The sequence below is a fragment of the Microtus pennsylvanicus genome, chromosome 9 (assembly GCF_037038515.1).
Source record: "Microtus pennsylvanicus isolate mMicPen1 chromosome 9, mMicPen1.hap1, whole genome shotgun sequence".
Lineage (NCBI taxonomy): Eukaryota > Metazoa > Chordata > Mammalia > Rodentia > Cricetidae > Microtus > Microtus pennsylvanicus.
Window position 1 is genome coordinate 60,850,287 of NC_134587.1, and position 13,570 is coordinate 60,863,856.

At 50.1% G+C, this 13,570-nt stretch overlaps 1 protein-coding gene across 1 annotated transcript in view; it reads right to left on the minus strand.

Moving 5' to 3' along the window:
* The window catches only part of Gas6 (growth arrest specific 6), a 31,897-nt gene that overhangs the window by 16,029 nt on the left and 2,298 nt on the right, over positions 1-13,570 (minus strand). The window contains exons 3-4 of the mRNA XM_075986234.1: positions 4,736-4,760; positions 2,913-2,975 (exon numbers count right to left, since the gene is read on the minus strand). Of these exons, the coding sequence (XP_075842349.1) occupies positions 2,913-2,975; positions 4,736-4,760 (88 nt within the window). The remainder of the gene's footprint in view (positions 1-2,912; positions 2,976-4,735; positions 4,761-13,570) is intronic.

Sequence of the window (13,570 nt, forward strand, 5' to 3'; positions counted from 1 at the left end):
TCTTCCAGGTTACCCTTCTTGGGTTTGCTCCATTCTTGGGGGCCCTCCCCACAGGCCTCTGGTTTCTTACACCCGAACTCTAGACAAAGAGGGTTGTTGCTGCCTGGCAGGGATGGGGAGGACCTGGCATACGATGAGGCAGAAGCCAACCTCTGGATTTCCCAGATGCATTCCTTTGCTCATCCAGGGTTTTCAGGTCAGCCTCATTGCTGGCAGTTTCTACTCATACCGGGCCAGGCTGGGCTAGGTGCCGAGCCCAAAGCAGGCCTGGGAAGCAAGTCTAGGCTTCTCAGGGAAGCTCTGCGATCTAATTTGTTTGCCTTTTTTCCCCCCTGTGGTCTTTCCACGTTTACATCCAAAGTCTGCTGGGTTTGCACAAACCACAGCCAATAACACGCCTGTGAATCTTCAAGTAGTTTTGAGATTCTTGCAGAATAGTTTCTAGCAGATCATTATAAAATGCCATTTTCCCCTTAAGCATGGATAAAGTCAGAGTGGCCTGTATATAAGGAGTCAGGATTGGAGGTCCTCATTGTTCCACAACCTCTGTGCACTCATGAGAGATCGCCTGAAGCCAGGATACGGTGTCCGGCACACTTAAGTGTCCGGTTGGAGGGTTAAATTTATTTCTAAAGCACACACTAGCAAATCTGGCACGAGGACTGGTTTACTTGGCCAAAAATACCAGCAACCCTTGCAAAATCTGTCCTTAGGCAGAGAGATGGGGCAGTGCCAACTTCCAATGGGGTAATATTATTTTTAAGAGTCCCCCAACACAAAGCCAACACCACAACCCTTGTCCATCTGTCCCTAGAGGAATACCACCCACCACACGTCATCTCTTTTCCTGTTGGAAATTTACCAAGCCCAACGTTTGACCCTTGGCAGGTACCCAGAGATCTCTGCAGCGAGAGGGACACATTCCTGAAAGGTGAAAGATGGTCAGTTTTGCAGGCACTGTGCAGCCTAGGTAGCTCCTCCCCAGGCAGGCTGTTATGCTTTGAGACAGGGTTTCTCTGTGTGTAGCCCTGGTTGCCCTAGACCTCTCTGTTGACCACACTGGCCTTGAACTCACAGAGATCTGCTGTTATTCTTAACAGTCTTTCCTTGTTTCTTTGTGTGGCTGTAGGTAGAGTATGAAGTGTGAGCTGGCTCTTTAAGGGGCAAGTCAGGACTTGGGCAGCAGTCCTGTCCAATCTAGGCCTTTTGTTCTGGGCCCAGAAAAGAACCCTGAGCCCTGGAAAATCCTGATGACCTGACTCGCCCACCACTGCCTGATATAATGTACGGGGAGCAACCTTCCTGGCAACATGTCTGTCAGACTCCCACTGGACAGGGCAGGGAGCCTGGAAGCCTTTATAAGAAAGGAAAGAAATGGATGCTTTTCCTGGCATCAAGTGATCAGAGTGTAAGCTTAGCCTATGGCTTCTCCCTTGTCACTCTAGCTGCTGCTGGCGTCGTGATCAGCCCCCACGAGGTTAGGTGTAGGTCTCCCAGGAGGCCTGTTTGGTCAAAGGCTTGTCTAAGTCTAGGTCTAAGCTCTCTAGGAAGTTCCAGAATGGGTCCAGCAAGGCTTTCGTTTTAATTTTTTAACAAAAATGGGTATTCAGAGTGTTTAAGCTATGACATACCATAGACATGGGGTAAAGAACCAGATACAAAGAGCAATAGGCTGCCTACCTGGGGGGCTTGTGGGCTTGGCTTGTATCCCTGTCTTCCCATGGCTCAGTAGAAGGATATGATGGTCATGGGGCACTTTGGTACAGCCACCATGAGGGGCACATGCCCATGGGACCCGTGATGAGCACAGTCGGGCAGAAGGTAGCTATGTGTCAGGGGCTTTGGCAAAGCCTCTGCCCTGAGCAGGCAAGGCATCTGGCAAATGGGTTTAGCATATTTGGCACCAGAAGATACAGGAGGTTTATCATTTAATCAGTTCAGGGACAGGCTCTGGGGGTGGGAACAATCTCATCCTCCTCTTCTAGGTCACCTACCACCACAGGGGGGCAGAATCTCGAGTCCCACCCACAGTGTGTCATTGCAATTCAAAACATCATAAGAGGCTCTGAAGCCACAATATTAGCCACCAACCAACCAAAGCAGTAGCATAACTTCACAGAGCCCAGGGAGCAAAGGTCCCTGGATCAATGCACCAAAAGTCCAGGATCAATGCACCAACCCATCATATGCACCAACAAATTAGAAAGTGTAAGGAAAGAAATGGCCATACTTGATATACCAAGTGTCAAGAACCAAGTTAATGAGAGAAGTGCAAAACTAACCTAACAACAAATCGGCGACAAAAGCAAAGAAAGGCTCCTTCAAAGGGCCAGGGACACCTGAGTCACAGAAGCCATTCCCAAGGTAAAATATGAATGTAGGTTTGTCTCTGACCCTTCCTCAGGAACCCGAACTGTGGACGGGCGCACCAGACATCACTCTGCTTTTGTGGTAACAGAAACAAAATAACCTCAAAGTTGATCAACCTGCCTGGGCTAAGCTGAGACAAGGCAGCTGGCATCGGACGGGCCATGTGAGCGCTCTTGCACTGGAGGGGACTCCAAACACGGGAGTGACTAGGGACGGGGTGACGCAAGTGTGCAGAAGCCTTTTCTGTACTTCTAGGTACAGCGGGGAGCTGAAAAGATGGTCTTGCCTGCACGACGGAAGGCAGGGACAAACTTCATACCCTATGAAATATTTGGAGCCCTCCAGCAAATATATTTATGGATCATTAAAAAAACAAAACCAAGATTTACCTGAAGAAAAGTTCAGTGTGCAAGGGGCAGACGCCTGGCAGGCCTGACAATGTCTCACGCTGATGGAACATGCACCAGCTTTATCCCAACCACAGCTGAGCCACAGCTACCCAGTACGTGCGTGTGTCAAGTGAGACCGGAGGGGACACTTACTTTGAACGCAAGGGGGAAAGTTCGGGTTTTTATCTTCAGGCTTGCCATATTTCCTCAGGCACTCTGAAAGAAAGAAACAGACAACACAGTCACTTGTCATCTCTGGGGTAGAGCAGGTGTCCAAGTCGGTGCCAACCGACACGTTTCCTTTTTGCCTGGACACATGGGTCTTCAGGGAGTGGGTGACCTAGCTATCAGTATAAAGCACTTGGTGGAAGTTACCCCAGGAAGGTACCCCAGGGCGACAGAACCCTGACTCCGGAATGGTGAGTGCTGGATCCTCCCATCACACAGAACACCGGGAACTTTAACACCGTCTGACTACAGCCAAAGAACTGAACCTCAAGATCACAGAGATCTGGGCAGGAAATGTCCTCTGTCTGAAAGTACAGGTGCTTTTTAGTGCCCTCTCAAGCCCTCAGGACACCAGACCTGGCAGACACGTGTGTTCCACAAGGGAGCCAGAAGCACAGCATTTGAACACACACAGTACACGATGGCGTGTGTGATGGCGTGTAGCCATCCTCTCTGGCCTTCAGTTGGTCACATGACAATACGGTGAAGGTACAGTCAGGATGCATGGATGGGCTAGCTGTCTCCCTCTGTCTTGGTACTAGAGATGGCCCAAGGCCTTTTGGGCTAGTGCAGGCACCAGAGAGGCCTGAGTGAGTGAGGTCCTGAGTGAATGTGTATTTTGATACAGGCAAAGCTTGCCAAGGATGCCAAGGCCAACTGACCCATGGGAAATTAGCAAAGCTATTGCCCATCTGGGCCAGGATCAAGAGAAATGGCAAAGCCTTCCTTGGAAAAGAGTGTTTGCGAACAATTGATCAGTGTGAGCAAAGACTAGCATGCTCCTCCCAGATGTCTACAGCCTGATACTGCTCACCTACAGAGGCCTACTGAGATGAGCTAACCCCTCCCTTTGCGTTGTACCTAATAAACCCACTGAGGTTCTGGGTGGCAGTTTTTGCCTTAGAGGACTCCAACGGAGCCCAGCTTGACTGCAATTGTGTCTGTCCTTTCTTTGTTCCCTTGTCTCCCCTAGCCAAGATCCTGGTACCCAAGCCTGGAGAGTCTCAGCAGGCAAGTCACTGGTCCTCTGTGCTATTTATTGCTTAATACAGATTATAAGAAGGTGCTTCTAGAATGGAAGGCCAGCATCTTTTTTTACATGCGATATGCATCCAAAGTACTTTGGGTGTTGACCAAACAGCGCTCAGAGAATTTAGGGCTTCTTGAGGAGCAAACTAACTATCCTCCAGATTAGAACCCTATTTTTTTATTTGTCCTGTTAGAGCATATTATTTCTCATGCCTCTAGGTGCCCCACTGCAGGGGCTGAGTGTATGTGTGTGCTCCCCATTCATCAAACTACGTAAAAACCTTCTGCAAGTTTTAACTGATAATAAAGCAAATTTTGATAAAACACACTACACAGGAGCAAATTTTTTTGGCGGGAGGGCATTCCTCAATAATCTCAGAAGTACTGAGACCAGAAAGTCTGAGGGCATTCAGTCAATCATACTTCCTCATGTGGGCAGGGCCTGGAATCAAAGAATCTGAAAACAGCAGTGTTAGTCTGAGGCTCAGGCAACTTGGGATAAAACGATAGTGTATATATATATATATATATATATATATATATATATATATATATATATATATATAAATCTCACACTCAAGTTTTGACTCAAGTGCTCCCAAGGGCTCTACCCTTACAGCTTCCTCCTTCCTGGAGTAACATGCTGATGGGATCTCCGCAACACGAAACAGACACTGCGCCTGTCTGACAACGAAGCCGGAACAGTAACTTTAACTTACCTTGATATCTTGGATAGAAATAGTCCTGTGAAAGAGAAGAAGGGCGACAGTTAATGGGCACAGCACGAGGCCTCTTAAAAAGGACTGTTTAATCAAGCGTGGAAACAGGAACCCAGAAGCAAGAAAACCTTGCACTGTGGCTCCCTCAGCGGTAGAGCTACTTAGAAGTCCTGCTCAGAGAGGAGGCCAGGGAGAGGAGCAAGGGAACAGGAGGCCTCTGCTGACTCAGCTTCTGCAGATCACTGCAGTGTGGCTGCAGAGCATGAGGCCACCCCCAGGAAGAAGCAAATTGCTGTCACCATAGCTAGTTAGAGCGTGCCTCCCACGTGTCCTGAGGAAATGTGTGTAGGACAGGAACATCCCAGGTAGCCCAGTTTCAGCCCAAGGACACAGAGTTCTTGTCTCAGTTAGGGTTTCTGTTGCTTCAATGAAACACGATGACCCAAGCACACGGGGAGGAAAGGGTTTATCTGTCTTACACTTCCACATTGCAGTCCATCATTAAAGGAAGTCAGGACAGGAACTCAAACAGGGCAGGAACCTAGAGGCAGGAGCTCATGCAGAGGCCATGGAGGGCTGCTGCTTACTGGCTTGCTCCCCCTGGCTTGCTTGGCCTGCTTTCTTATAGAACCCAGAACCACCAGCCCAGGGGAAGGACTGGGTGCCCTTTCATCAATCAATAATTAAGAAAATGTCCCACAGCCAATCTTATGGAGGTATCTTTTCTTTCTTTTCTTTTCTTTTCTTTCTTTCTTTCTTTTCTTTTTTTTTTTTTTTTTTTTGAGACAGGGTTTCTCTGCGTAGCACTGGCTGTTCTGGCACTCACTCTGTAGCCCAGGCTGGCCTCTAGCTCACAGAAATCTGCCCACCTCTACCTCCCAAGAGCTGGGATTAAAGGCGTGCCTCACCACTGCTCAGCTTGGAGGCATTTTCTTTTTTTTTTTTTTGGTTTTTTTGTTTTGTTTTGTTTTTCGAGACAGGGTTTCTCTGTGGTTTTGGAGCCTGTCCTGGAACTAGCTCTTGTAGACCAGGCTGGTCTCGAACTCACAGAGATCCGCCTGCCTCTGCCTCCCAAGTGCTGGGAGGCGTGTGCCACCACCGCCCGGCTTGGAGGCATTTTCTTAATAAAGGTTCCCTCCTTTCAGATGACCCTAGCTGTGCCAAGATGACATAAAACTATTATGCACAAGTGACCCCTTGCACACAAACACATCAATATTAAGTCACAACCTCACCTTTCCCATTCATTCCCAAGTTCTCACTCTGACAACATAACTTTAAAAGTCCCAGTCTTTACAAAATCAAACACATTAAATGTTCAGTCCATTTAAAATACCCAGACTCTTAAAAATCCAAAATCTCCTTTTAAAGTTTGAAATCTCTCAACTGTGGACTCCTCCAAGGGCTTGGGTCACTTCTCCATCTCTGCCCTCTGTGGCATACACAGCTTATCTTCCAGGCTCTGGCTGTCTCACTGCACGGCTGTTGCTGGATGGTCATCTCACGGTACTAGACTCTCCAAAACGTGGGGTCTTTTGCAGCAACTGGGCTGTATTTTCACCAATAGCCTCTCCTGGGCTCTCTTCCTGAGAAAGCCTGCCACACAGAGACACGCCTCAGCTGCTCTCCACAGCCCCGACCCCTTCACGCCTTCAAAACTAGCGCCACAGGTGACTCTTACACTACACCAAGTTCGGCAGCCAGCACAAAATACAACGTCAGCCATGTGTGGAACACAGCTTCTGTGTGTTGAACCCCTGGAAACACTTTCCAGAAGACTTCACCTCAGTGAGGCCAGTTTCTTCTCAATCACCGCTAATTTCTCACCTCCAGCCGAGCAGCAACCATTACCCCAGCAAAACAAAGGTTTCACATCAGTAGTTCTGGGTTCTTGTTAATCACAGCTGACTCTTCAGCCCCAGCTAACCAGAACCACAGGATCTTAATTCAAAACAACACATGGCCCCACAATAGCCTCTTAACTTCCCTCTGAAACCCCACAAGCCAGACCTGCGCTGTCTGTACTGCCCTCAACAGTCTTATCTTCCACACTCCTACAGAGCCCACCGCGATCTCAACACTCAGTGGCTTTTCTAGTCGGAAGTTCCAAAGTCCTCCCACAATCCTCCCGCAAACACACAGGCAAGTCTCTCACAGCAATACCCCACCGTCCTGGTACCAACTTCTGTCTCAGCCGGGCTTCCTATTGCTGTGATGAACACTATGACCAAAAGCAAGTCAGTAAGGGTTTATCTGGCTTACATTTCCATGTTGTGGTCCGTCAGGACAGGAACTCAAACAGGGCAGGAACCTGGAGGCAGCAGCTGATGCAGAGGCCATGGAGGGTGCTGCTTACTGGTTTGCCCTCCCTGGCTTGCTCAGTCTGCTTTCTTATCAAATCCTGAACCATAAGCCTGAGGTGGTCCCACCCATAATTGCCTGCCTTGCCCCCAATCAACCACCAATTAAGAAAATGCCCCACAGGCTTGTCTAAAGTTCAACTGCCCCCCCACCACAGAGTTTCTCTATAGCTTTGGAGCTTGTCCTGAAACTCGCTCTGTGGACCAAGTTTGCCTTGAACTCACAGAGATCCACCTGCCTCTGCCTCCCGAGTGCTGAGATTAAAGGTGTGTGCTGCTACTGCCCAACAACAACAAAAACCCAGCTTCCCCTGATTAGAGGTTTTTGCTTTTTTGGTGGGGGGGGCATTCAAGACAGAGTTTAGACGTCCTGGAACTAGCTCTTGTAGACCAGGCTGGTCTTGAACTCACAGAGATTCGCCTGCCTCTGTCTCCCGAGTGCAGGGATTAAGGGTGTGCGCCACCACCACCCAGCTCTTCAGTCCAGTCTTATGGGGGGCATTTTCTTAATTGAGATTCTCTGTTCTCAGATGCCTCTAGTTTGGGTCAAGTTGACATAGAACCATCCAGCAGTTCTCTTCAGCCTTAGGTGTTTCCTGTCATGGGTTTGCATACATTGTCTTGGTAAAACATGTTTTCTGTCTAAGCACAAGGCCAGAGGGTCTGTTCTGTTTCTGTATGCCCACACTGCACACGGGTGTATACAGGCCCTCTGGCCATTCTGGGCCGGTGACAGGATGGCTAGAAGCTGGTTCAGGACTGTTGTGAGCAACTGGCCTCCACACAGGCCCAAAGTCACAGTCCTCGGCAGACCACCCCCGACACACACACCTGCAATGGGAAGGGCGTCCCTGTTTGTCGTCTCTCACTTTCCTCCCTGGTGAGGGGCTATGTGTTTGAGAACAGAAGTGACAGGGATGGAATAAGCTGGAGTAAGGCTCCCAAAACTGGGGTGGGGGCTGCTTTTCTCCAGGTTTAGAAAGAATATCAGCAAAGAACTTAGATGGCAAAATTCCGCTCATGTTATAGAGTCAAGTGTGGGGGTGCAGGCAGCAAGAGACAGCGAGGGAGAGAAGTTTGTTTACATTGCTAGGAATAGCCTCTCACAGCCAGGTGCATGGAAAGGTCAAAGGTAACAGAGTACTGCTCATGTTGCCCCATGGCACTGCTGTTGGGGCTGGCTAGAGGCCAGCACAAGGCCAACTTTTCTCCTGGAGGGATGCAGCAATCCTAGCATCCAGCTCAGAAGGACCTAGCGGCCTTTGAAGCATCCCAAGAGTGGCATCGCTCAGAACTGATCTCCCTGTCACCCCTGCACAGGGACCAGGCGGGATGGTAGCCATGGCTTCCAGTTACCACTCTTCCTGACCTCCTTGGGCGGCCTCACCTGGCAGACTGCAGCTGGATAGCTTCAGCGGCTGCCTGACCAGGCCAAATCTGAAGACAGTTCATGCTTCCAAGACAGATGAAACCCATACAAGAGGACACGGTCGGAAGCATGCATAACAAGATGGAGAAACATCTGAGCCCAGAGTGGAGTGAACTGACATCAGTTTTCACAATTACAAAGAGGACACCCCAGCTGCCACCCCATGCCACCCAACTGGGAAGGTTCCAGTTTACTCTACACAGCTGCCACCTGTAGAATATCATTCTCACCTAGATCTATGAGTCCTCTCAGACTCTTAGAGGTGAAGACATCTCTGCCTAGCAGAAACGAGCTAGCAGGCCAAAATCTGGGCTTCTAGCCCTCCTCTTGACTTCCTCATGGTGGTGGTGGTGGTGGGGGCGTGTTACACAGCACTGTCATCATACACAGGCCTCACAGGCATAGAAAAGCCCCCCACAAAACTTGCTCTCACAGGCAGCAACAGGCCCTGCATCCATGACGCTCACACCCATACAAAGGTAGACCCCATGAAAGTTCACACCTATACACAGGTAGGCCCCATGAAGTTCACAGCTATACATAGGTAGGCCCTATGAAAATTCACACCTATACACAGGTAGGCCCCATGAACGCTCACACCTATACACAGGTAGGCCCCATGAAGTTCGCACCTATACACAAATAGGCCCCATGAACGTTCACACCTATACACAGGTAGGCCCCATGAACGCTCACACCTATACACAGGTAGGCCCCATGAACGCTCACACCTATACACAGGTGGGCCCCATGAACGCTCACACCTATACACAGGTAGGTCCCATGAACGCTCACACCTATACACAGGTAGGCCCCATTAATGCTCACACCTATACACAGGTAGGCCCCATTAATGCTCACACCCAGACCCTCAGTAGACCTTTGTGGTGCAGCTTTCATAGACAGACTTTATGGAGAGCTGGTTCGCAGTGAACTTTGAGTCTCAGAAGCTCCGTGTAGCATGAACCCAGGTTCTACCTCATCAGCTCCATACACAGAGTGTGAAGGTGTAAGCTGTATTGTTCACCTGAGTATGGGGAACATTCTAGGCACATAGTACCACCTATGGTTCCCACGGTCGTCTTTATCAGAGCAGAACTGTGAGGTGCAGCTGCTGGGGAGAGCTTTTAAGTTCTGGGGGGATCCCCACCCTGAGCTTCTAAAGGTAGATCAACTAAGCAATTGGCCTGTAAGTGGTTCAGACAGTCTGTGACTATCCAAGAACAGGCTCTGGGCCCACTGATGCTAGCTAATCCCTGGTCCCTCTCTTAGGACAGAGCCTGGGAATGGAGAGCCTGGGCCTAGAAGTGTGCTCTGTGATCGTCCCAAAGCTAGATCTACAGCAGGTTTGAGGGATCCACGTGGTAATGTGTATTTCATTATCAAGGGCACACCCACTAAAGGGGACTCGGGGAGACTAGTACCCATGGTTTTCTTTCATGCATTGCACAGCCATGTAGCTCAAGGGAAAATAACTGACATTTCCAGCTTCTTCCCCTACCAGTTCCTATAAAAAACCCCTTGAAAACATAAAAACACACTTTATAATCTGTCAAGGTCAAAACGAAAGGCTGTGCAGAGAAGGTGCTGGCAGAGTGTCAACAAAGGCTTCTCACACCAGTCCCTAAGCCTTGGGCAGGCGCTCTGCATGGCCGAAGCCACTGCAGCTCTCACCTGAGCCCTGTCTTGCATCTCTGTGCAGGAAGGAAGTACGGGCCTGGCCAAGGGCCACTGGGTGAGTTACCTGGGAGGGTTTGGCTTGCTGCAGTCCCAGCTCTGACTTGGAGCCCTTCACTTTGTCTATTTCCTGAAGGATATTTTCCAAACACCTCTTCCTTGGTAGACACCCGCACTATCGTCCACGGAACCCAGTGCCCATAGAACCAGAGGGCTTGTCTCCTTTCCAAGCTCACCTCCGGGACCCTAGGAGGCTAGTCCTGTCTCCTGACCCATTTGCCAGGCTCAAGCCCATGCCAGGCCAGCTCTGAAGAGTGACAGTTTGGTCATTGCTTGGTGGCCCTGGCCTGTATGTAGACCCTTACCCTCAACATGAGGGAAGCAGAAAGGAGGCCTGGAGAGGTGAGACCCAGAGAGGAGCCTAGTGTGTGTGTGAGTGTGTGCTTACGTGTGTGTGGGTACATGTGTGTCTATGTAAGCATATGAATGTGTACTTATGTTTTGAATATGTACACATACGTTGGGGCATGTATCTAGGCAGAGTATTTCACCCAATGTCCCTTCTCCACCAAAAGCCCAAATTCCAAGTCTCAGAGAGCTTCTTTTCCTGCTAGGACGTCCCCTTCCTTAAACTTCCTAAATTGGGTCTGTCCCTGTTGTATAAGAAGAAATGGGGCGGAGGGGCGGAGGGGCGGAGGGGCGGGGGGGGGGGAGTCCACTTACCCTGGAGCTGGCCTTCCCCAAGCTGTCCTTGGAGAGCCCACCTAGGGAAAATACCCTTAGTGGGTAGACATGGTTGCGGCATGGTCCTCTAGGTTTGAGTTCAGCAGCAGAGAGGGGGCCACTGCACCCGTGGGCAGGCAGGGAGAGGGAACTTGAGCTCCTGAGAGTTAAGAGACCATCGGGAAGGGGGAGCTGTCTTTCGGTTCCTGGGGCGTTATTCCTCACAGCAGTCAACCCCACGAGGAGCCCTTCAACGCTGCACGCACTCTGTATCTTAAGTAGCACAGGTGCCAGTCATCAATAAGGCCTGCGTGTCCTCCTGCCAGTAGGTGAGGGCCAAAGTGTGGCGTGGAGGCTCCAGCTGGGATTAACTTCTTGATTAGGAGCCTCTAGAGGCCAACATCCTAAACTGGAGACAGGGCCTTAAAGGATTAGGAAAATGACTGAAGAGATTCTGCAGGCCCTCACCTGGGGCAGGGCTACAGCTCCAGGGCCTCTCCAAATTAGCCACGCAGACAGGGAACCCAGCCAGTGAGAATGAAGTGGCCGGAAGGGACAGTAACAATAAAAAGAAAAACCAGATAACAGGGAAGCTGTGGGGGAGAGAAGGGACACAGTGATTACAAGCAGCGGCCAGGGCTGCCACCACAGGAGAGCAGCCACTGAGGAATGTGGGTGGAGGCCACAGGAAGTGTGTGGAGGGGGGACCTGCATTCCCTCCCAGGAGAAAGTTAATAAGAAGCTACCAGTGTCCATGAAGTCCGTGAAGTTCGCTCTGCTGCTGGAGAGCTGAGGGCCCACACTTTCCCTCCCAGTGGCAGAAGAAATGCTAACTGAACTGAAAGAGTCAGGCTCTTGGCATACACACTGAGGGGGAAGAAAAAGCCTGTGGTTCCTTCCAGGGGGTTAGCCCATTGGTTCCAGCTGCCTAGACTTCCTTCTCATTCCCTTCCCAGGGTCCCGAGAATTACTATCAAGGGTAAGGAGCCACAGGTGTTCAGGAGGGTCTTAGCTACAACTGGCCAGAGCGCCACTCGGAGCAACAGGACTGTCTATCCCAGCACTGTAAACACAAAATGATTTTAATTAGGCACAGAATACGACTATAGCAAGCACTGAACACTTTTACAAAAAAAAAAAAGCTAAACAAACAAACCAACTGACTCCTCCTTCAGGTCCCCAGGAGGACTTGGATGAAGCACCTCTGCCATCACTTTGCATCTCTCTCCTTTATTTCAGGTCATTTGCTTAGTTTTGTAGGCAGGCGTGCTAATCCCCCAAGCATTGTCTAAAGCTTCAGAGACACACCTATCTCACCCCCGCCCCCCTGCTCAGCTGAAGGCACAGAGACAAGAGGACCAAATGTCAACATTTTGTGTCTTGTCCCAGACCCCCAAGGGAAGTTAAAGGTCTCAAGGGACAACAGAGTCTCAGGGAGACCCCAGAGAACAATTAGGACCACCTTGTCCCTGCAAGGAGTAAGGACTTCTTCCAGCCGCTTTGCAGAATCAGAACTGCAGCAGCACCAACCAGACCGCTCTTGTCGAGCCTTGCATAACTCAGTATACCTCATGCCCCATGTCCCAAGCCTTCTATTTAAACTTAAAGCTCATATCTGTATCCCAAAGGCAGCCCTGAAGCCACCGGGCCTCTTGATCCCTTCTTTTTCTCAGTGTGCGTTGACTAAATATTTCTGGTCTCTGTGGGTACAGTCGTACAGGTGGCTAAGCCTAGGTCTTTGGGACTCCCAGACCTGGCTGGCCTTTTCGCCCTAAAATTTCCCTTACGAGACCAGCCTCTATGTGTGGCCCAGTCAGGATTCTCTAGGACCACTGGGAGAAACTGGTCTTCAGGTGTTCTGTAGATCACAGCTTCTCATTGTCACACACAACGTTCCAGGTAAACCCAGGCCATTGCCCCTTGTCTAGACGGTCTCATGGGTCTCCTTCAATACAAGAAATGAGCTACGCTTCAAGGACAGGAAAACCGAGCTAGCATTTTCTTAGAAAGGTAAGTTCCTTCCCAGTCTCTCAAGGCCATGAAGGTGAGTGGTGCTTGCAGGACCATTGGCCCAGGTCTTAGGCCTCCCCAGGATATGGAGTAGGGGAGACTCCAGTCAAAAAGATCCCTGCAGGCACCAGGTCTCCACAGCACGACTTAGCCCTACCCCTTCCTGAGGCTTGCCTCATTGCCCATAGAGTCATGACAACAGGAGAAAAAGTCACTAGCAGCTAGACCAAGGTGGTGGCAGCCAAGAGAGAGCTTTGATTTGGAACTCTGTGCACAGAGACCAGGGAGAAGCTGGGCATCAGGGTTAGTAATTCCCACACCACAGGCAAGAGGTACAGGTCAGGCATGCAAGCTGACTCATGAGAGGAAAATTCATGTGTGGGGGTATAGGGACTGCAGAAGGGGAAAGGACTGTGGACAATTCTTAGATGGCTCTAATGGGAACAGGTGTCTGTCAAGTCCTGATGGAGACAGGGTGTGACAGAACCAGAGGGGACTGCCTTTCCCAGCATTATAGCCTGGAGTTTTACCCAAGTGCAGACAGAAAGGGAAAACCCTCCCATGGACTGAAGAGATGTTTTAAGGGGTTAGGGGTCCTGAATACGTTACTCTTTTTCATGTCTTCATTTCACACCT